At 34.4% G+C, this 24,188-nt stretch overlaps 1 protein-coding gene across 35 annotated transcripts in view; it reads left to right on the forward strand.

Annotated features, from left to right (window-relative positions):
• IRAG1 (inositol 1,4,5-triphosphate receptor associated 1) overlaps positions 1 to 24,188 on the forward strand; it is a 76,259-nt gene that overhangs the window by 44,434 nt on the left and 7,637 nt on the right. For 21 of the 35 annotated variants that reach the window (XR_014946441.1, XM_015864014.3, XM_085548480.1 and 18 more), the window contains 16 exons: positions 1,326 to 1,379; positions 2,066 to 2,252; positions 6,152 to 6,252; positions 8,491 to 8,561; positions 9,587 to 9,760; positions 10,754 to 10,831; positions 11,230 to 11,279; positions 11,711 to 11,752; positions 12,297 to 12,890; positions 14,863 to 14,941; positions 16,923 to 17,043; positions 18,777 to 18,807; positions 19,524 to 19,664; positions 21,494 to 21,625; positions 22,509 to 22,650; positions 23,333 to 23,385. Coding sequence is in view for 34 of the 35 variants with exons in the window: in XM_015864014.3 (XP_015719500.2) it covers positions 2,184 to 2,252; positions 6,152 to 6,252; positions 8,491 to 8,561; positions 9,587 to 9,760; positions 10,754 to 10,831; positions 11,230 to 11,279; positions 11,711 to 11,752; positions 12,297 to 12,890; positions 14,863 to 14,941; positions 16,923 to 17,043; positions 18,777 to 18,807; positions 19,524 to 19,664; positions 21,494 to 21,625; positions 22,509 to 22,650; positions 23,333 to 23,385 (1,878 nt within the window). In the remaining variant the exon portion in view is untranslated. Of the gene's footprint in view, positions 1 to 613; positions 725 to 1,325; positions 1,392 to 2,065; positions 2,253 to 6,151; positions 6,253 to 8,490; positions 8,562 to 9,586; positions 9,761 to 10,753; positions 10,832 to 11,229; positions 11,280 to 11,710; positions 11,753 to 12,296; positions 12,891 to 14,862; positions 14,942 to 16,922; positions 17,044 to 18,776; positions 18,808 to 19,523; positions 19,665 to 21,493; positions 21,626 to 22,508; positions 22,651 to 23,332; positions 23,386 to 24,188 lie in introns of those variants that run through there. The other 14 variants (XM_085548492.1, XM_085548496.1, XM_085548495.1 and 11 more) reach the window with 4 other exon arrangements.

Here is a 24,188-nt window from a genome sequence, read left to right on the forward strand (position 1 = left end):
AGTTCTTGTTCAGGTGTTCTGATGAACTGCTTTTCTGTGTTTTGACTCTCACTGGCATTTACTAATTTTCACTGCCTGACAAAATAGGCATGTCTATCAGCAGTGATGGAAGAGCACTGCTTCAGTACTATCTTATTTCCAGCATTTCTAAACCTTTTCCCACTACTGTCAGAAGACAGCTGTTGATGCAGAAAATGACAAAACTCTTGGCATGAAGACTGCTTTATTTCTTATACCCAGTTGCAATGTTTCGTGCTGTTTAAGAGTAACAGCATTTACAAAGGATTTGGCCTACTGTTTTTATGAACACTGCAGAAGTTAATAAGCTTTTGGACTGAAAAATAATTGGTTAGGGATTAGAATTCAGATAGTTTATAAATTAAACTATATGTTTGTATATGTTACTGAAATAGCAAATGTAGTAGCTCTTGCTTTGGCTCACCAGTGGTCTGCAGCAGTAACATCAAGGAATGCAGATATGCTTATTTCAAGAAACCTCAGACTATGAATAAACGGATGTACTCTTCTGCTTATACACATCTCAGAACTGTTGTGTTCGTCGTTGTTGTTTGTTTTCTGGAGAGGTATTAGGAAAAACAAAGAAGGTCAGAAGAAGATATATTCCTACTAATCAACACTACTTAGAGACTTGGAGATTTTTCCTGTGTTTAAATAGCTTTGTAAAGAAGTCTGGTTCTTCTTCAAATAATAGAACAATAGAGAAGTAAGTAGTGTAGTAAAAGTGTAGTAGCTGCTTCTGTAGGCTAACGTTTTCACACACTTTGTAGGTTTTCCTAGTTCTGTGAAAGGTGAGGTGAGGAATTAGTAAGTACTGAGGCTGCTTTGGTATTTCTTATGACTGTTTTTCTCTCTTGTTGATGTTTTTGCATTTTGGACAATTTTAATTGCCAGCCTCAATAAACCAGCATGTTCTTTAGTAATCTTCCCTTCCCCGAGATGGATGAGAAAAATTGATCATAGATTGTCAAATTGCTTGAACTTATATGAGATTATCTCACCATTATGATTTTATTTTTTTTTACTCTATCCTAATCTCCAGAGCAGTAAAAGAATAATGATGAATTTAGTTACTCAGGTTTGGGAGAAGATAATTATTTTTGGTCACAGAATCTCTACTTGATGTGTGTACTCAACTTGGCCCACTCTTTAAGTTGTTGCTACATTAGAGTACAATAGAGTACATTAGAGAGCATAACACAGTACTATATACAGCTGCAAATTAACTGTTAAGGGAATATGGTTTACTTGTCTAGTCAGTCACTGTGTACATTGTCTTTGTTAACCACCTAATCTGTTGTCTGTAGGCGCCATCAAGGAGTCAAATGATTTATTTGTGAGAGCTGTTCCTTAATTGTCCGGTAGGTGTCAGAGTAAGTCTTGTAATACTTCTACTGTAGCTGTAACGATTAGTACCTATCATTTCCCTGCTTACAATGTGAAGGCAGCAGCTCAAGTTGATACTAGCAACAATAATTTTCTCAGCTAGTAGGCATTCCCCATTCAAGCATTACTACTATTTTGCTTTGAAAGTGTCTTGCACATTGTTGTTGTCTATACAGCACGTGTTTATAGTGTTTGCCCAGCTCACCTAGGCCTTTGAAGTGCCTCAGCATGTGCCCAAAGAAAGAGGGTTGTGGTTTGACTCACCAATTTTCCTCCTAAAGGTTTTCCTTTCTTTGCAATCTAAGATCATATTCTGTAGTATTAGGACTTTCTTGGTTACTAAAAGGAATGTTAGTTATCCAGGTTCCTGTTTTCTTCTTGGAAACTATAGAGAGGGTAGTTTAATTACAGCCAACACAATTACAGGAGGCAAAAATAAAAAAGAAAATCTGTGACATGAAGGGGAGTGGGAATAGCAACAAGAAAGGGAGCGTTTACACAATTATACTTGACCTTGAAACTTTAATAAAGCACAAGTTTATATTTTTATGTTTTTAATTTTAAACTTTAATAGTGTTTGTTATTGTAAAGTGATCTCTATGTTAGAGCATAGTTTTTTAAAATGAATTTGATATGTATTTTTGGCATCTAACACATCTAGTGGATCACAAGGCCTTGCAGCAGTTATACCTTCAAGCTAACTTGGAACAGTCTCATTCTCAGCAGTGTATGGTTGTGCTAGTCCACATTGCAGATCAACGTGCTCCATTCTGCCCACCATGCCAACCCTACCTGAAGAAAGTGAACAGTCAAAAGAGGCACAACACAACAGTTCTTCTCCAGCCAAAGTAAGCACTCTTAGAATTTTTTTTCCTGATACTTATTTTGGGCTTGAAACTGTTTTTGTAAATTCAGGAGTCTGCAAAATAACATATTGTCCTTAGCTATACATTGGTGTACTCTGATAAACTGACAAGGCTATGAATGATCTTTCAGCTGACTTTCTTAAAGTTTTTCAAGTGTTTTTTAGATTAAGGAATGAAAACTTATGTTTTTCCATAAAAAAAATTAACTTCTGAGAAAACAACTTAGATTTATGCCTCACAGTAGTCTGGAAATACCTGGTGTCACTCTTACAGATTTATAGAAGGTGCTTTCCAATTAGTATGTGTGCAAAAGATGGAAACCTGCTTTTTGGTTTGTACTCTTTTGCTTTATTTGCGATAGTAATAGCTGTCTATGTTCAGAAACTATACTGATAAAATGAAGATAAAATGAAAAAAATCATTAAGTAATGACAGTTTTTGCTTTTTGAATAATTTATACTATCAATAAAAAGTAGTTTTATGTTCCAACAATTTGGTTTTGTTATTGGTTTTTTAATAAATTATTAGCATAGCTGAATTAAAGGATTACAAAATAATAGGTTATTTTTTTTTCATGCAAACTGGTGTACAGAAGGACAGAATTTATAATTTGGCATATTTTCAGTTAGAGTATATCATTGTCCTTGGAGCTGAGGACATTGTATTCTATATTTTGGGTGAAAACATCCGCTACTTCAGCATCATTGGAAAATATTGTCAGCAGCAAGCCCTACATTGATTTGTCATACATTCCATTTAAATAGCACACTGTGCTGAGTGTTAGCTTCCTGGCTTAAGATAAACAGCCTAAATGGATGCAAGTTTATCAGACTGTTAGCTGAGATCATATATTAGATAAAGAAGATAGTTTGTGAGTTTGTTCTGCTGTGGGTTTTTTTCCCCTTTGTTTTTAATGCCCTCACACCCCCTGTGAAAAGTTTTGAAAGCCACCCTCAAAGAGTAAAAAAAGAAAAGTAGCTAGCAGACATCAATTACTATTCTAGGGCTGGCTTGTGAAATGTCAGAAATGAAGCACTCCAACCAACTATTCTTCCGAAACAATATACTGGTGTTTTAAAAGTAGGTCCGAAATGAACTGAAGCAATGAAATAGCTCATGAGTCAGATAATTGAAAGAAACATTTTGTTTCAGATCCTTTATGCCTAAAAATTACAATTTAACAGGTGAAGGACTAATGCATTGCTTATTAGCCTACTAGAATTATTAAGCATTGGATCTAGCCAGTGTTCTTACAGTTTGATCTTGCTCATACCTATTATCACTCTTAGGTCTTCCTGCAGAGTGGGTTCTACAGCATAACTGTGTAATTGGTGAGATACCTCAATGTTGCATAATAGAACTTGCAAACAAGGAGAGGGTATCAGAAAGAAATATCAGCTGGGAGACTGGTTTCCAGGGTACGCCCTTCACTGCCATTGAACAAAACTTTCCAAGACTGAAATCTCCTCTTATTTTAATTGCTGTCTAGTGTCTAACAATGTCCTTATTCTTTACCAGGAGATGTTCTTCTACCTTTTCCTTATGTACAAATTCATATCTATTAACAAAACAGTTTGGAGAAAAAGAAAATGAACTTTATATTACATGTAGCTTATTGTGTACTTCAGGTACCTTTTACATGATGGAAATGTAGGGTTGTATATTCAAATTCATTTTGAAAAACCTAGCCTGGTTTTCCATTTCAGTTTTTCTTACATAAGCTGCCAATTCTAAACAACATTTCTCAGAATATTCATTAGCTCTGGGTTTTCTGCTGGGAAGCTCCCATTAATGCCATTTTGAGAACAGTTAGCTCTATTCAAAGCACTTAAACCCTTTGTTTGGAACGTGTCTGAATTATGAGTGTGCAGTTGAACTCTTTGTTTTGTGTTAATCTGGAAGTACTGGATATTTAGATGTGTTTGATACAGAATAAGTTCTTCCAGTGAAGTTCATAAGACATTTAAAACATAATGTTTAGTCACTTCTGTATTTGTATTTAATTTGTAATTTCACATAAGATTAGTATGTTTTTGTTGATATCCCTAATATCTGATGTAGTGTTAGAAAATATAAGTAAAATAAATCCTTACCAATTAGGTTAAAGATTTATGATGTCTCATTTTCTACACTACTCTTCTAGGGTTGGCTGTGAGCTATTATCTTCACTTCTCCCTAAATAAAGAATAATTTTGTCTTTTTCCAGCTCTCTGTATTCTGAACACTCTGTATTTGTCTACTCAGGTTGCTGAGAAAAAAGACACTGCACATGTTCATAACGTCTTTGTTACAATGTAAACATTCTGTCATTCAAGTTTCTGCATTCGATACTTTTTCTTCCTGTTCAAATTTGCGCTCCTCTTTTATCAAATCACTGTGTACTGCTTGTTTTACTTTGTTCTGAAGATGTCCTGTACCTGTTTTGCCTTTTCTCCTGTTGTCTTTTTCAACTGAATGTTGTTACAACTTGAGATGTATTGCCTTACTTGCAAAATTTTCACCTCAGTGTTTCACTTAAATATTTAAAATTAAGTTGGTTTAGAACTCCATCTCTCTCAAAAGACCACTTAGAGATGCATTATTCTTCGAAGGAGTTTCACGTGGTTGTCTGTTGCAGGCCAAATAAATTCTGAAATTCAGCCAAGGTCTTTCATTGTTTTACAAGGATGAGACAATGTGGTAGAGGACTTTTTTTCTGATATTTTAAAAAATTTAGGTGGTATCCAGGAAAGCTTTGTCATCTGACTTCTCTGGCACAGCAGCCCTTTGAGCAGAGATGCATTTTTTCCATTACTGTTCAAATCCATCCAAATTTGGCTGGATTTTAAAACTTTTAAAAACATGTTCTGTTAGGGAGGTTTTGGTAGGGCTTAACACCATTATTTCTACAGAAACTGTCTACCCTGAGCATCTTTGAGCCTCTTGGGTCTTCTGTTATGGCCAAAATTGCACTTATCATGGATTTGAAACTAGATGATGATTATGGTCCTTTTCAACCCAGGCCATTCTATGATTCTATGATAATGTCTTTCTCTATGCGCAGAATTTTATTTCAGTTTATACTATTGCCATTTGCTTGGTGTAACAAACCTTAGGAGTAACGTAACTTCTCCATAAAACTTTAGATGACTGAAACAAAATTATAACTTGATGACCTTGGAATCAAATAATCAAAATGATTGAAATCTCTATGCTCTAAAACATTGATGTCTTAAGCTAAATTATCATCAGTAATTATTCAAATGCACAAATTATTTTTTACAACAGCTCTTTATTTTCTGTATTCACAAGTGTTACTAAAATAATTATTTTTTATTCAGAATTAATCATGCTTTTGTCAGCCTATAATAGTTAAATATTCTTAAAGAAGTAAGCACCATTGAGAGCAAATGGTGTTGTTTGTAGCAGTTGAACATAAGTGGCTTCGTGCCAGGGTTAGTAAACATGCTCTTCTTCGAGATTCATAAATGTCACACAATCATGGAATGTTGGATTGAAAGTGATCTTTAAAAAGTCCTATAGTTCTGACTTCCCAGAAGTGAGCAGGAACATAAATGCCAACTGCCGATCTAAGTCAAAATTTCTTATGGAACTTTGGGATGTTGTTTCAAGGAAAATTTCGAATAAAAGTGACAAAATAAAATTGCATTTTTGTTTTACATATTACTGCCTGGCAGAAGCAATTAGAACTATTAGAACTGTTTTTAGCAGTGTAGATAAAGTTTTGTAGCTCAAATATGTCTTACCAAATAAAAGCTAATTCTCAGTTTGGTCATTTGTAAGTAAAATAGAGAAATCCACATTATTTTCCCCACAGAGTGATATTCAGTATTTTGAATTTCTGCTTAACTTTATTTTTATCTTTCTTATAAATCATCCAGGACACTGGTGCTGAAGGAACTACAAGCAGTACACCTTCTATTGTTCTTCCAGAGAATGCTGGTATGCCTGATGTAGAAATTGATAAAAATCTGGTTAACAGGTACTGCATAATGTGTTACCAATCTATGCATAATTTGTACAGTAATTCCGAGAGTGGCTTCTAAGAATTTGCTTTGAATTGTGTGTTATATTAAAATATTATGGGCATGTCCTTGTACATAGGTTGTTCCAATAGTAATGCCTCCTATTTCTTCCCATGGAAAATCCAACAGATACAGAGAACAGAATAACACTATTTGTTAAAGCAAATTCTCAGCTACAAAATACTGATTTTCAGCATAGGCACCACCATAAGCTGTGCATTTTTACCACCAATTCTCTGCTCATGAAAATCTGAACCACAGGGGTGACTTGCTGTCACCACTGTTGAAATGCATCACCCACCACCACACTATGCTCATATCCACAGTTTGGTTGTCACAAGCATTCAGCAAACATTGATGACTGTCAATGAGTGCCACTTTTTCCATGTGGGCAAATTCAGTGACACACTTTTGCTTCATCCACGCTTCCATGACAGATGCCTTTTTGTCAGACTGCCCCCTCTGCTGCCATCTGTTACATGGAAACAAAATGTAATAGAATATATTGGTGTGCAGGTTCAAGTCCTAATGCCTTACCACCGATATCCACCTGACCTTGTGAGCCAATGCAGTAAATTAGGAGACATTATTTTAGGAGCAGCCCTTGTTGTAAATAAATTATATTGTCTTTCCTTTTGGATGCAGGGAATTCTGGTGCTGGAAATACAGTTGTTATAAAAGAACAGTTTTTTATGTCACTAATTCTGCAAACCTAAATTGGTGTCCATTAAAATTAGTGATTATTTTCTAATCTTTCTGAATAATTAAAACAAAAATCTAAATTGAAGTTATGCATGCTTGAACTGACTGCTACAGCTTTGGAAATCTATCCTTCTGACAGAAAGTAGAGTATGGCCTAGTGAAGAAAAAATTGCTTAGTCCTTCTGTAGACATAAAATAGTGTGTGTGTGTGTGTGTGCTACAGTTGTATATCTACTACTAGGATGGCTGACAGTTTAATTCCTCATATTCAATTCATGGCAAAAGTACACATATTGTTCTTATGTCTAAGTTTTACATGTTCACCTGGACACAGTCTATCAGTAATTGATGTAATGAAGTTGGACTGGGTGATCTCGAGGGTCTTTTCCAACCTTGGTGATTCTATGACTTTAAGTTCCTCACCTTCCCTACATGGGAAAGTTTTATTAAATTGAAAGACTTTCCTTTAATAGCTAAATCCCTAATTCCAGATTACTGCTTATATATATACATATATATAAGTAGTGCTGTCCTTATTCATGTAAATATTTTCATTGAAGCAGTAAGAGCTTTGGAAATAGATAGGACTACGCTCCTGAGCTATTGCAATAAAATGGTATCCAAGAAAATTCAAGCGGATAACATTTCTAAGATAGTTGAAAGAATAGTGTAACAATTAAATACAGTGAGTTCTGAAGCAGATGTTTGGGCCTATTCAGGTAGACAGCAAAAATAGCACCTTGAATTAAAGCATACATGAAAGTAAGTTGCTGAATGGAATCATGTTATTTTCACTCTACTAATAAAGCATACTTAGTGTCTTGGAAATTTATTAACCTGGTCTTAAATTAAATGAAGAACTAATCAGAAAGTATTGATCAATATATGTGCTATAATTTGCTTCTATCTTTAAAATATGCTTCCCTGAACTTGAAGATGGTTTAAAAGTTAGAACTGCAATGCAACTATTTTTTTTTTTTAAAAAGCTTTATCTGCTCAATCATCACTTAATTTTATGAGATGTTCCCCTGGTTCTGTGTAACTGCGGTAGCCTAGGAAATAATTTTAAAGCATAAAACTTATTTTAGGAAACTAACAACTCATGAAGACTAAAAATAACTTTCTGCAACATACTGTATTTAGATGAGTTTTATGCCATAATAGAAAAACTGCATTTTTTAAAATGTGAAAGGCAGTAAAAACTTTCATGTGTCACCTTCGAATTCCATAAGACTTTTACCTCCCTTTTAATATGGAACAGAACTCAATCATTAAACTCAAGATTTTTTTGGGAAGAGTTAAAGCAAAATGGAAACACTTTTAGCTTATATTTCATGCTATCTTAATGCCATTCCAATATATTTTTTTAAATGTATTACTTAATTAATGTTTTCTCTTTCAATGTTAATTTTTAGAGGTAGTAGGAAAAAAAAGTAGAGCTTTTTTTTTTTTGTGACACATTCCCATATTTTTTCATTCATTTTTCTCTGTAGACCTCGTAGTCCTCATAGAAGACATTCTAACCGTGCCACTAGGAATTCAACAAGTTCATTGACTTCTATTGGTAAGAAATGATTATTCATTTGAGCTAGGATGTTTCTCTGAAAATGTGACATGCAGTAAAAACATAGGTAATAGAGTCTGACTCTTCTGACATCTTTTTTTCTTCCTGTGCATGCTTATTTGTAATGCATAGTAATCAAGAGTTTATGGTCATAAGTGACTTGCATGTGAACAGAGAAATATGTCTATGGTTAGTTATACAAAATTGTTTGATTAGTATTTCTAGAAGGCCAGAGATGCACAAGCTTAAAATCCCTATGTTCAAAATACTGTTCAGTAATATTGATTTTGGTTACTTTTAAAACTCTGGAAGTTTTGCTTTCAAGGGGGCACTTAAGTCTCACGTTGTCCAGTTGGGCTATCATATCACAACAAACTTTAAATGAAAACAAGCAGGCTGTCCTAAAGAAGATATTCTTCTTTCCCAAGAAGAGTTCATGCAAGCATTTTTTCCACTGTTTTACTAGCATTAACTCCTCAGAGAAGCAGTGAGAAGGTGTGCACTGTTCATAACATCATATGCGAAATTCTAAGATCTAAGAATGTGTTTTTGCTAGTTGTAGCTTTATTGTTGCTTCTGCATTTGTGGAAATACCTTATCTATATGAAATACAATCATTTTAATTCTGAACTCTGTACTTTTTTCTATAGAAAAAAATAATGGAATCACCTATGTGATAAAACTAGTGCTAGCGTACATAAATCTATGCCAGATTCATGGGACCTTAGCCTTTAAAAACTGGAAACTCAAAACTCATGGAGAAAATGAGTCTACAGCAGAAATGCTGTGACTACTAGTTAAGATGGATCTAAAGCCAGTTCTGCTGGGACAGACTAGAATCAGAACGTTATCAGTGCTTTTGATGACTTGACTTAAAATTGAGAATATAAAAGAATTTGAAGATGAGTGGGCATGAACTTTCATTTAACAGAAATCAAAGCTTAAAGATATTTTTCATACTGGCTACTCCAAAGTGCAGCTTGGATACATGAGGTACTGTTCTAATTCTGCAATTTTCAACCCAGACAACAATGGACATGTGATTGATCTGGTAAATGATCAGCTACCAGATGTCAACATATCGGAAGAAGACAAAAAGAAGAACCTTGAATTACTAGAAGAAGCAAAGAAAGTGAGTGAAAGATTTCTAATGCGCAGAGGCAGAAAGTCAAGAAGCAGCCTCCCTGAGTCACCCACAGGTAGGTATAGATTTTGAGGATACAGTTTTAGATTGTACCTTGGAAATCTGCAAAAGCACAAATAAACATCTACTGTAATGCATACGCGGCTACTGTATGTATACGTTTTGTTAATTTGTAGGCCAGAATCCCTCAGCTTCTCTTCATTTTTCAGTGCAAAATAGAAAAGATCAATCTCAATATTTAGATTTAACAGTGGAAGACAGTGTTTCTAGGTGACTGAACTGTACACTGCAGTGTAAAAAAGGAGGAATGAATGGAGGAAGAGTTTCAGTCAGAATCTTAAACAAACATACAAACAGAAAATCAGAAATTTGTCAAGATTTTCTGCCTGAAGTTCCTACTGTAGATAAAATCAAACTTTGACAAAATGTTCATACTGCGGAAAACCATACCACCCAGATATAACCACACTTTTATTCTGGATATAGTCATTAACTAAGCTAAGTGAATCAGATCTTCGTTAAAAAAGAAATTGAATAAATTATTCTGTTCTGGAGTGTCATTAGAAATAGTTTGTCTTGTATGAAGTGTTTGAGGGCTAGGACAAAATGTCATTTTGTCAATAAACAGGATTATAAATTACCTCTGAAATACCAATATCAAAACAAATCAGGTTGGCACTTTCTGTAAGGAGATAAAATTTATACATTTTTAAATTAAAATTTCCTTTCCTTTTTTTTTCTAAATTCCTTATGAGTCTTTCTTTTGTGTGCACTTCTCTGCCAGACTCTAATGAAACCGAGGGAAATGAAACTTCAGTATATAAAAAAACTTATTAGTTTGTGCTGAGCACATGAGATAAAGTCCACTCTAAGATCCTAATAGTCAAGTATAACTTCGAATTTAAAGTGGCTGGACAGGCTTTGGAGAAATGTGGCTATTTGATAAATGCAGGACTAATGTTTTAATCTTTCCTGAATTTTGAAACTTCAGAAACCATAGGCTTAGAGAGTAAAATTACTTTTTATTTTTTTCTTTGTTTTACTGAAGCGGTTTCGCCTACCCTTAGCCCAAAAGTTTCACCAGTAACATCTCGGAGCAATTCTCTCACTCTTCCTGTTCCATCAGGTAAAAAAGAAAATGTTTATAATTTCCTCTGGAGAATAAATTAATCTATAGATTAAAGCATCTACTTGTGAGCATCTATTTGTGAATATGACAAGGCTCATTAAGGCTTATATATTTACTTATATATCTTTTGCTATTATACTTTACTCCTGTAGTGATGCTTCCAGGCTACAGATTATTTTTACACTTTTTAATAATAGAATTTTGTTATGTCTTGAAGATCTTTCACTTCTTATACTTCAGTGTTTATTTTTCTTTTTAAATAGTACTTTATTATATTTTGTTCTTAGCATGCTAAATGTAAGTTTGTGTGTATGGATTTGCTAATGTGTGGTATTCCAATTTTTGAGCAAAACCATCAGGATTTAATCATACTTTAATTATGTGTGTCTTCCTAGCATCCGATGTATGTACAGCCACTAGTGTTGAGTCAGTATCTTCAGTTCAGGTAAGAAAGAACGGAGTATTCTGCACGGTAACCAGATTATTAAAGTACCGCATCTGTCCTATTTATCCCTGAGGAGAGTGAGTGTTTTCAATACGTTCTTCTATGCTAACATGAGATTACTTGTATGTTTTTCAACCAATTCAGGAATTAATAAATGTTAATTCTGAAGTCTTAAATCCAAGATATAATAAGCACTGAAGGATCATACAGAATTGTTAAGTATATTATATGGACAAAATGTAATATAATCCTAATCTATGGAAAAAACTAATTCCTAAAATTACTTCATAAATTAATGGGACTATGTAAAATATAAACATATTAAAATTATATAGTAAAGGTAATCCCTTAATATCTGTAGCCAACATTTGCAGCACAGATGTGAAAGCGAATCTTGTAAGGCAGTTTTTTTCTTTACCTTTTTTTGCTAGAATAACAGAACTTTTAAAGAGGATGACAGGCAAACTGCAGAGGTAAGTGTTTCATATGGTGTTCCACTAAATCTGTTTTTTTCCAAGCACGTATACAAGTTATTTTTATGACTAAATAAACTAAGAACTGTTTGCTAAATGAACAGAAAACCAATACTCAACTAAGGAAAAAAAGTGTACTTAACTAAGTAACTGCAAAGCACCAGCAAGTGTACTGGAGGGAAACAGGCTACAGCTGTGCTCTGCATCCTACCATTCACACACTTTTATTCTTGCTATATCTTAATTCAAATCAATAGAACATATTCTATATGTGCTATTCTATAGCACATATTCTATACATCTGCCTTAGTTGTCTCTGCATCTTACTGTATTACGGTGAGAGTAGGATGACTAACACACCTTAACCATATTTCCATAGTCCTTAAACCTCTAATAGCCTTATATTTGGCTGGTAGGACTTTTGCTGTTAATGCTGCGTGATAATGAAGTTCTGTGCACAAAGTAAAATGGTGCAAACTATTTAACATTTTTAAAAGAAAAACAGATTTGTTTCTCTGTTTTATTTGTGTCCCTCTACTTTCAGAATGTTTCCAAAGGATTAATGGATCGGAGGCTGAATGATCAAAGAAAGATTTCTCAAGGAAGGTTGGTTCCTCGTTCTGCTGGTTTTGAAAACCCCAAAGAAAAACTCTCTGAACAAAAAGAAAACTTTGATCCACGTAAGCATGTAGATACTTTACCTAAGTGCTCCTCTTCAGGTAGTGATGGTGGCAGAATGTCTCTTAATACTTGCTTGAATGTCTGTGAAAATGAACTCGGAAAATCCTTCCTCAAGAAAGCAAAAGAAAATGATGTTCCTTTAAGAACCTATCTATCAGGACCAGGAATAGGAAATATAGACTCAAAGCTAAAAAGTCCTGTTCCAGAAATGAGGGATCAAAAAGTTTCTTTTAAACCAGAATTTAAACTGTGTGGGCTGCGTCCTCCTCTACTAAGAGCTGTATCATGGGATAGTTTAGAGCCTGGACAGAAAGATAAAACACCTGTAAAGATACCATCTGAGGAAGATAAAGGCTTTGTTGTTGGTAATAAATCCAGTAATCAAATGAAAGCATTCAAAGACCTCCAAATCCAAGTTCAACCTGTTCGGATGCAGAAATTGACAAAACTCAGAGAGGTGAGTCCTGATTGTATCCTGCTTTAAACTTATTTTTGTATCTTACTGAACTTTCAACTCACTTAGCCTTATTTTTATCATTTCAAGAAATGTACGCTAATATAACGGATAACAGTTTTAGCATCAACATAATATTGTATTATTTGTCTTTTGTAACTTCAGTAAAATGTAATCTATAGCTAAATGCCATGGAATTACTTTGTTTCCTAGTTCACTTGCAATATGCATCTGCTGTGCAATTGTCTCTTCAATATGCATTTGTGTTCTTGCACATGCATGTTTTTACCCTCAGAAATAATTACAATACTAGTGTCAAGCAAACTAATTGCTTTCATTATGACAAAAAGGTGAGTATAAATCACAGTTCCTCTATTTTGCGCAGTTTACATGAACTATAAACAGGAAGCAGTTGATTAACAATCATGTCATTTGTAAAACATACTTACAAGTAAAATGATCTCTTCTGGAGAAGAAGAATTTTAGTTCTGAAAAATGTTTCCTTCCTGAGGATATAATAACATGCTTTTTAAAAGAGTCACTCAGGCTGTTTCACTTCCTTTCTTTCACTGCACTGTGCTTTTTCTGCTTCTTCAGAATTTTCCTCAGGACCAGACTCTAACAAAATACTAACAGGCTGATTTCTGTGAAAGGAGTGAGACCTGTGTATAAGCTGAATGTTTAACTTAAGTTTAGAAATGGATACTATAATTTTCTTTATGGGTTTAAAACCTCTTGCAACTTAAACTATTTGTAAGTGATTTTTGTTTTAAAAATTGCTTCTACTTCATTCAGTTGGGTGTTTTTTGAATTCAGTTTACCTGTTGGCAGTCTCCCTTTTAAGGGCAGTAGTCATATCATTCAGGAATACTGAACTTTGCAATAATATTATATTAAAAATACCTCATGCGACAGGAAGTTGGTTTGGTATGATTTTTGCTACTTGAATACCCTTAGAGCAAGTCCTATAGTATCCAGAGCTTTAGACCTGAACCTTAAGAATTAGCCATTACATTGGAGGGGAAAAAAAAAAAAGTGACATGGAAAAAATAAACCACCAACGTAAAGTGACCAACTTGTATGCACATGCTGTAAACAAAACAGGACATTTCCCTTCCTCCCCTTTAAAAGTTGTAGTTCCTTTCCTTAAGACCATCATAATAATGGTAAGGAAGGCCTCAAATTGTGCACTTTGGTCATTGTATTGCTTGGGAATGTCTGCTTGGTTATTCATCTCTTCCTGTTTATGTAACACATATGTACTTACTACATACGTACTAGAAACATTTGTTATAAAGTCATTTGAGCCAGATAGTTTTGAGTATCTTACTGGCTGTTAAACACAATTAGTAGTTATAACAAAAAAATTAACACAACATGAAATGTAATTCCAGTTATGAAAGATTTGAGCTCTGACTCTAATGAGAATTATCTTATAAATGAAAGAAGACATTTATGAATTTTAGATAAGTTTGAGAATATGAAAGTAGAAAATTAGGTAATAATAGAAAGAATATTGATGAAGTTTAATCCTTTAGTGTACATTCTTTTTACCTGCAGGGAATAGAGACAGAGTACAGTAGCAACAAAGCTCTGATGTAAGCAAATCCTACTGAATAAAGTGTCAATTTAATGTATCTTATATTCTGATTTTCTCATTTTTTTTATGGATACTTGCTTAGTACTATGGCTATATCCAACAGTGCTTTTTACATGCTCATTGATTAAAACTCCATTCTTCAACTAGAGCAGGGGGAAACGTTGCAAATTTTTATTCACGTGACCAGGAATTTTGTAAAATAATGCATGCATGAAACTTGAAGTATGCAATATCAGTATTGTAATAACTGTAACTTTATATAAATATTTGTTTATTTAATAAAGTGAACGTTATATTTAGCATTTACATGTCAGAGCTTTTTACATTGAGATTTTTAATTAAGTTACTTGGAGATGTTATTGTTTTTCTTGACAGGAGCATATTTTGATGAGGAACCAAAATTTAGTTGGACTTAAACTTCCTGAACTTAGTGAAGCAGCTGAACAGGAAAAAGGTGCTGTATCATAAAAGTTCAAAGGGATGTGTATTTGTCATACACTGATTTTTATAATTAATCAGTACAGAAAATTATGTTTCTTATTCTTCAATTACAAAAGTAATTTCAATGGAGCAGTAATGGTGGAGGATAGTAAGTGAAGATTGAGTACTATACCCTTAGCCCTGTATAGTACATTTCTGGGAAGCAGGAATAGATGGATGCAGTGTGAAAGGTGCTATTCTTTGTACACTCTGAGACTGTTTCATAAGACCTTAAAGGTTCTGCTGAATTGGCTGAGATATTACATTTCGTGTTACCTCTGGAAACAGTCTTATCTTCATTCTGAATGAAGCAAAATGAAAAGACGCTTAGTTGGTAGCATTATTCCTATCACTCTGTTAGTATATTTCCCAGAAATTGTTTTGTGCACTTTGTCTGAAAGTGTGAAATAGGTGATGTTTTACCAGTCTTTTAAACACTTAGATCTGAAACTTCTGGGGAAAACATTATGAAAATCTACCCATTATTTGATCCAGCTTGCCAACAAAAATCTCAACCAAGTATCACTAATATTTTTAAGTCTAGTACATATCTAAGTGATAGCTAGCACATTAAGGGTCAAACTTTTCTCCTGGCTATTGAGAAGGCAAATCCTTAGCTCATTTGTTAGATAGACTTTTACTTTCTTACACTGTCATAAAAGCCACTTTGTTCTTCTTAACTAGAGTTGTAATTTTGCATCAATAATAGGAACTAGCCAGCTACTTCAGTATTACTGTTGTGAATTGAATATATTGGCTCCAAGAAATTTTGTAGTTGATGCCAAGTTATTGTGATTGTCTTAGAAATGATGTTGCCTCGATAGATGTTTGGAAAACTGGACTATATTAGTTTGGAGACAATTTGTTGTTGGGCCATGTTTTTTTGAGGTCATACACAATGGTTCTTAAATAATGAGATTTTTAAATATAAAAAGAGCACAGAACTAAAATGCAGCTAAAAACAATCCAGATTTCACAACTGTGTTTTCCACAATTAAAAAAATCTGAACTATTCATCATTGTTTTGAAAGTCTAAGAATCTGTTATGCTAAACGAACAGGAAGGCTAAGGTATCTTCCTAGTTCTTGGATTAAAACTGGGGAACCTGACTTTCCTACAGGAGAGTCCTCCTTTAAACTTTGTCAAGGTAAGAGGGGAACGATAAAGCAGTTATTATAAACAAAATTAAATAAAATTAAAATTAAGTGATATAACTTTTAAAAAATAGTATTTGAACCATATCTTAGTCCTTATTATAGTGAAAATTTGCTTCTTTCATGATCTGTTTCAATGCAAATGCAGTGTGAACAATGTGTTAACGATACTACATGCTGTAGTGACTATCCGCCATAAAAGTGAACAAAATCTGTAGTAGTATAGTAGTATCTGTTGTATAGTATAGTAGTTAAGTATAGGAGTAATCATTTTGTGAGGTGGCATTTAAAGCCTAGGAAATGACAGTACTATATTATGAAATATAAGCTAAACTACTCAAGACATGAGGGAGCTATCCTGGTAAGGCCCACATGCAAAATGTCAGATATTCTGGTAATGAATTTGGATTCTATTTCAATTTTAGAGAAAAATACAAGAAGAATTTTTCAGTGCATTGGAGACTGTCAGAGGACCAATTACTTCAATTTTTCTGTTAAGAATGACATTTGCAGTGGTTACCCTCATTGCACCTGCTCAGAAAGAAGACAGAAGAAATGAGTAATGCATCACTGTATGTAATCAAAGAAGGAATGTACTGTGTTAATAGATGGACAACCTTCTCTTATCGCCCTGCTTTTTTAATGAGTAGAGATAGAGAAGAATCTTCACTAACTTTAAAAAGAAAAAAAGGGAAAAAAAAGTCATGGTTAGGTTTAAAAAGTTCTATTTGACTGTGAGATGCAGACTTAATAACTTCTCAAATAACATCTAAACAGTTTTTTATCTGAAAATGTCTTTAGGTCCTTCACCTCTCCCCTCCCCCACTGAAGAGGAAGAGACAAAGAATAGCTCTGATGTTATGCCTGGCATTCCTGACATATTGCTGCGAAAGCTGCGTGTGCACAAGTCTCTTCCAGGAAGGTAAAAGCTCTTTGAAAGTAGCAATAAATCATTTAAGGCAAGGCATACTAACAGTTCTCAGTGAACTCCCTTTCTGGGGTTCCGTTTATTGGGGATTCATGTATGTAGAGAATCTGCTGCAACTTACAATGTGCAACACAGATTTTCTGAATAGTTTGGGGAGCACACCAACTTTCAATGATTGACTAATTCTCAAATTAGTTTTTAAGTTCTACGTAAAAAGTAGAAAACTTAACTTACATACTACAAGCATGCAAAATACAAGCATACAAAATTTCTACTGATCTGCCCACTCCTGTTTTTTGGAATTGCTGCTGTAGATATTAAATCATGTTGGAAGTGTTAGTATCTCTTCATGCTGGAAGTTTTTCAGCGGAAAAATTTGGACGTGGTAAAATTTGTAGTTTTTCTGCAAGTGATCATTTTTCTGTGAAAAGAATATTGTTATTCTGCAAACTTAGTAACTTAGTTGAACTTGCAAGTTCCATTTCCTTGTGTACAGGTAGGCAGTTATCAGCCGATTGCTTAACATCAGCTATGGCTCAAGGGTTTCCTTCCTTATTTATATTAGAAGCAAGAAGTCTGCTGGAGCATGACAGGACCCACTTGTTCCAACGATGAAAACATTTCTTGGCAAAACTGTTTGAAAGGACTTTAAAGTAGGATCAGTATGGGAGTGGAATGCCACTAGGAACATGGATGTTAAACCAAGGGATGGTACAGTGCTGTGCGAGAGTGGCAAGGCTAATAGGAGCATCAGTGCTAATGGGAGCTTTGGTCCTTTCTCATAGCTATGATATCATTGGTACTATTGAGACTTGGTGGAACGAGTCCTATAGTTGAAGTGTTGGGATGGGCTATTAGTTGTTCAGAAGGGACTGGCAGGGCAGTCAGGGTGGGCGTGCTGTGCATAAGGGAGACATTAGCCTGTACAGCCTTTGTCACTGGGGCAGAGAGACAGGCTGAGGATTAAAGGGACAGATAGCAGTGCAGATGTTGTGGGTGTCTACTACACACTGCACACCCAGGACACTGGCATGAGCTATTCTATAGGTAATTAGGGAAAACCTCAGGATTAGTTACCTTTGTCCTTATGGGAAATTTTGAATTCTGAGACATAATCTGGAGTATCGTCCTGCCACAATAAGTCTGGGAAATTGCAAAACCATGTTGAAAATAACTTACTGAGTGAGCCATCTAGGAAAGGTGCTGTCCTTGATCTGTTTGAGAGTAGGGAAGGCCTTGTGGGTGGCTGTCTTGATTGTGGTGATCATGAATTAGTTGAGCTCAAAGCTTTTAGTGTAAAGAAAAAAAATGGATGGTTGTTGCCTCAAGCCCTGAATGCCATCCGTGATTATTATAATCACAAGATTTCAGCTGTTAACACAAATAAAATATGTAAAGATAATTATTACAAGTGTAGTCTATTTGTTGACCTGCAACTCTAAAAGGATATTTTCTGGCTCGCTCTTCTATTTGAAATTTATAACAACATAGTACAGATATTCATAACAGTATTTGTAAACTGCTAGAAACTTTGGTTTATTTCTGCTAATACTCATGTGATACTTAAAAGGAGCAAACCAACAAATATATAATACTGGTTTGAAAAAAAAGGAATGGTACGATATTTAAGGGAAAGACATTCATTGTTATTTCCAATTAAATATTTCAGTTTCTTTGTTTATAAGAGACAAAACTAAAAAACTGAGTTGTTTTGCTTTTATTTCTAGCTCCCCTCCACTTACTGAAAAAGAAGTTGAGGTAAGCCTGTTACTGATAAATATAGACGGCAAAGTGAGCATTGCTATATGTTCATATAAGCTTCTGAATATCACAAGCTCTAATTAAAGAAAAATATTCTGAATTTACTTAACATTTTTCAGTTATGCAAATTGCATTTTGCCTTAATAAATCTTTTCTGTATTTAAATTATTTATAATCTTGGATATGCTTCTGAATTATTTGCACCTTTTACTTCATGTTCCTCAGTTTCAAGCAACAACCTTTGTAAGCAGGGTTTGAGAGAATGTTAAACACTAGATCTTTTGCTTTTGGTGGTAGATGTTTATCCCTTAGGTAAAACAATGCTAATGGTGAGCTCATCCCTGGACTTCCTCTGCACAGACTGTCTGTTTAAAAACCTTGGGGACCCTTGGAGGAAGTCCAGTTAGAAAACAGATTCATTGTGATTCTAATGCTTCTGGTAGGCTACTTCCGTCATTGTGTCTCTGCACTACTGATCTCCCAGAGAAACATTCATGAAAACATTCACATTATTAGAGGAAGTAATGCAAACGGATATTTGAAACAATTTTTAAATGATACTTTCAATTTTCATTTTCAGTCTTTAATATCTTAATATATTTAATATTCTAAGCATGGAAGCTTGTTAAATATATACTGTATTCATAACTTGTTACTGCAGACTACATTACAGTGGCACTGATTTTAAAATGTCTTCTTTTAAATCCAAACAGAATGTATTTGTACAACTTTCCTTGGCCTTTAGAAATGATAGTTATACCTTGGAATCAAGAATTCACCAAGCAGAGAGAGAGAGAAATCTTACTGAAGAGAATGCTGAGAAGGAACTGGAAAACTTTAAAACAGCCATTACGGTAAGAAAACAGCAATTTCCTGAACTACACTTGTACAGATGCAAGTGCACACATCTTTGGAATGTATATCTGTGCTTGCTTACACTTATCCTAAATTCTACCCCAAAACTTCATTTTCTACTGCTTGAGCTCATTATGTAACTCCCTACAGAGGAGAGAGCGTTTCCTGCCAGAGTGGGCCACTGTTGCTGAAAACGTGTAGAGGATGTTGCTCTACGTCTAACAGTTTTCAGTTATAAATCCTATGAATCTGAGGTTCAGTTCTTAGAATAAGCCTCTGACAGAGTTGAGAGTATATAGAACTGCATTTTGAGCACTGATCCATACTCTCATGGACGAGACCTTTTCTATCAGTGAATTTGCAGTATCTAGTTAGGTGAGATACTGAAATGATTTTAATCCTGAATTTAGAAGTTAGTAGCCTAAGGTCAGTGAACTGCAGATAGTAGAACACTGCACAGGTCAGGGAACAGTGAGGGTTATGTAAGGAATACATGTGGTCTTAGGAAAAGGTTATAGACCTGAATACTTTCCCATTCTATCTGCCTTTCACATTCCTTTGTCAGCAGTAATTTTCAGTTCTTCTCACCAGCTTTCTTTGGATTTTCTAACTGAAATGACAAATATATCTCTGAGCTGTGTCAACTTACGTGCTGCACACAGTTCTGTGCCAAACAAAACCAAAATAAAATTAAAAAAAAAATAACAGGTGCATAGATACCATGCTGCTAACTGAAATAGCACCTTCCAAGAAGGTGCTGCTATAGATCTGAGAAACTGCTAATAAAATATAAAATTATCTTTTTTATCTAATTATTTATGAAGAACATTATGTGAGAAAGGGTGCAATTAACAAAAACTATGATATTTTCGTCTTTTTATGTGGTATTTCAAATCTGCACATACAGATTGCTACTGGGGAAAAAGTGTGGAAAATGTTTTGCAGATCTTGTCTCTGTTTAAAGAGCAAGCAGAAACAGCCTGTAAAATCTCAGGTTTTTAATAATTATAATATTTTACATACCTACTGTTTCTTTCCGACTAGTGTAAAAGGGCTTTTTCAGCTGCAAACATCTACTTTATTACATTTGACGTGCCAAATTATCCCTAATTAGACACCAGCAACCATGTTGCCAGTATTGAACAGCTGCAATCAGCTTTCACAGAGTCAGATTGGTTAAGGTCAGCAAAGACCTCTGGTCCAACCACCTGCTTCAGTATGGACATGCAGAGCGAGTTGCTCAGTGTCCAAGTGGTTTTTAATAATCTCCAAGCAGGCAAACGATGTCTCTGGGAAACCTAGGCCAGTGCAACATTTAAATTGCATGCAATATTCATCTCTATTATTGTCTTACTTTTGGAATTCTTGAGACCTTAACATCAGATTAATTTTCTGATTTAATTTGACTGAAATATCTTGGAACTGGTGGAACATAAAATGCCTTCTTAACACCTTGAGCTAAGCAAATAAACATGTTATGTGTTTCAGGAGTCATTTGTTTGCTACATGTGAAATAAGCTCGGTATTTGTAAGTAAGTTTGTTGGTAGAAAGTCTTGATTCATAACTGATTTCAAACGAAAAAGAATTGCAAGTGTGCTCAGCCCTTCTTAATATCTTGAAAAGCATGCCTACAATATGCAGTAATGTACCATTCCGTGTCACGGTTTCAGCATTTACTTGGTAGTTGAGTGCTGTTCCTCTAAGGGTGAATTCATCAATACACTGTTCTGCCTGGGTGCGTCTTATACTTGTTCTATTACTCAGGCTAACTGATCTGAACTAAGTGTTGGAAGACGTAATAGTAAGGCTTATATATTTTCTCTTCAGTCTTCAGCTCACTTATGGCATCACTATGAACACAGAGAAGCTTACCAGAAACTGCTGGAGGATATTGCTGTTCTGCGGCGTTTAGCTGCTAGACTATCTAGTCGTGCTGAAATGGTTGGAGCCGTTCGCCAGGTAAGAACATCACAATCACAGAATGGCCCAGGTTGGAAGGGACCTCAAGGATCATGAAGCTCCAACCTCATTCCCCCCCCCCTCTCCCCACTACTGGCATCCTGGTGTCTAGCAAATATATCCTGGCTGCACATTATTATTTCTTGGTTGCTGTTTTGATTTTTAGTTGTTAGGGTTTGTTTTGTTTTGTTTTTACCAGCCATAGCTGTAGATTATCTCTTTGAATTTTGTCATTTTGAGAGATTAAAGACATTTATTAGAATGTCAAAGATGACGTTCCTTTTAGTCTGAAACAAAATTCAAACAGAATTGCATATGAAGTTTTGTAACATCTATATAATGGGCATATATATTATTCAGAACTATAGCTGCATCACAAGAAACATTTAAAATTAGGGCAGTATTTTTGAGTCAAAAAAGCTCATCTAGATTGTCAACCTGCCCTTGCAATAGGTGAAGATAGACAACTCAGAACAGCAAGTATAAATGAGAATACTGCAACATATTCTCAGGCTCAAGACTGTTACCTTTGCCAAATGAAGTAACTAGGCTGAGGCCAGCAACCAAGAGCTTGGAGAATAATTGCACATATACCACATAACCAATAATGTTAACAATTATATAAAATTATTGATTATATTTATTTATATATTGTAGATGCAAAGACAGTGTATAAATTGGCATAATATGACAAAATAATGATAATTTTCTTTGGGCGTATATGAATGCATTCATGTTTGTGTTCTAATTGATTTAAGAATTCTTAATCTTCAAGATATCAATATTTTTAATGAACAACTATTCCCTGACAGGGAGCACACACACTGAAGCAATATGTTTGAGAAATGTAGATGTAACTCAGTAATCCTCCTTTCTTCCTCAGGAGAAGCGTATGTCAAAGGCAACGGAAGTAATGATGCAGTATGTGGAAAATCTGAAAAGAACTTATGAAAAAGATCATGCTGAACTAATGGAGTTTAAGAAACTTGCTAATCAGAATTCTAGCAGAAACTATGGTGCATCTGGTAAAAACTAACAAAAAAATCCTCTAGTGCTTGTCTTTCCTGTGTACAGAGAGGTATCTAGTGCTATTAATGATAAGAGGTGAAACATGAAATGTGTTCTACAGAAATAGACATTAAATATATATACTTATAACACCTAAATTATTATACCACGTTTAATGTTATAGCACAGTAATTTAAAATCACTGTCCCTTACTGTATTCTGATTAGACCTGATGAAATCTGTAGTGAACTCTTACATGCATTGCTTGCACAGTATTAATGCAACTGCTTTTGAAATGACAGTTGGTAACAAAGCCTAATTACTTAAAAATACATCTCCTTTGCCACCTTTTCTTTCTTAGCTTTCTGGGCAGAAATTCAAATATGAGTATTTTCTTTAAAAAAAAAAAAAAAAGCAAAACAAAAAAAAAACTTATATAAAGAGGTAATTATTGGGCTTTTTTTATGATGTCAGTATGGATAGTAATGGGATTTTTTGTGTGTATGTTGTTTTTTGTTACTTCATATTTCTGCTATAGATGTAAATGAGGCCAGAACTGTATGACAGATAAATAGGCAGTCATAATAGATATTGTGCAAATATAGTATGTCTGAGTTTAAAATGCTGACAAGAGCTATATTAGTATTATTTATAGATACTTCTGTATTCTAAGACTGTTCCTTATGTACTGTTTTTAAGCAGAAGATGGAGTACCTCGTTCATCTAGATCCATGTCTCTTACTGTTGGAAAGGTATTTTTGCAATATCTATGTACATTCAAATTTAATAGTCTGTGTTCAAATATTACCATAGTACCACAGAGTTTACCACAGTAAATTCTCAATATTGTTCATCTAATCTAGTGCAAATGTATCCATGCTTTTTAATTTTAGATGCCTGATTAGGAATGACTTTATGCTTCTATGTGATAACAGTAATGTTTGCTGTGAATCATAAAGAGATGTATTTATTTATGAGTAGTAATATTTCAGGCCAGCTACCTGTGCTGTAGGTAAAGACATAGGTCCAATAGGTAGTTCAGTGAGAATTCTGAACTTTGGAACAAAGCTTTCTATTTAATGAGGGAGTCCAGGAATAAACCATTTTCACTGTCTTAAGAATTACAATTGTGTTTAGAAGACAGATGTAAATAGCAATTTGAAGTAGTTTCCAGTTACAATCAAAATATCTCATTTGGCTTGAATAAGTACTGAAATAGGGAGATTGCCTCAGATTGTTATGTACCTTAACATTGTTTTACACACACATATATATTTTTAATTGTTTAGTACTTCCAAGAGTTCTGGAGTCCAAGTTTACTTAAAATATCCTAAATTAACCAGTAATTTGGGGGACCTGAGTCCCAGTTTGACTGCTCTGAAATCTGGTGATGAGAGGCATTATTGAGTCTAGTTATTCCATTCATATTTTTACTCTTCTCTTGGCTGTAGTCCTTTAGGTTTTGTTTATTCCTATCACTTCTAAGTGCTGAGTAAGAAGAATTCACTCTCCTGTGAAGTTTTTCAGGAACACATTATGTGGACTTCTGTCATTA

The sequence above is a fragment of the Coturnix japonica genome, chromosome 5 (genome assembly GCF_054131305.1).
Source record: "Coturnix japonica strain WE chromosome 5, WE-NBRP24, whole genome shotgun sequence".
NCBI lineage: Eukaryota > Metazoa > Chordata > Aves > Galliformes > Phasianidae > Coturnix > Coturnix japonica.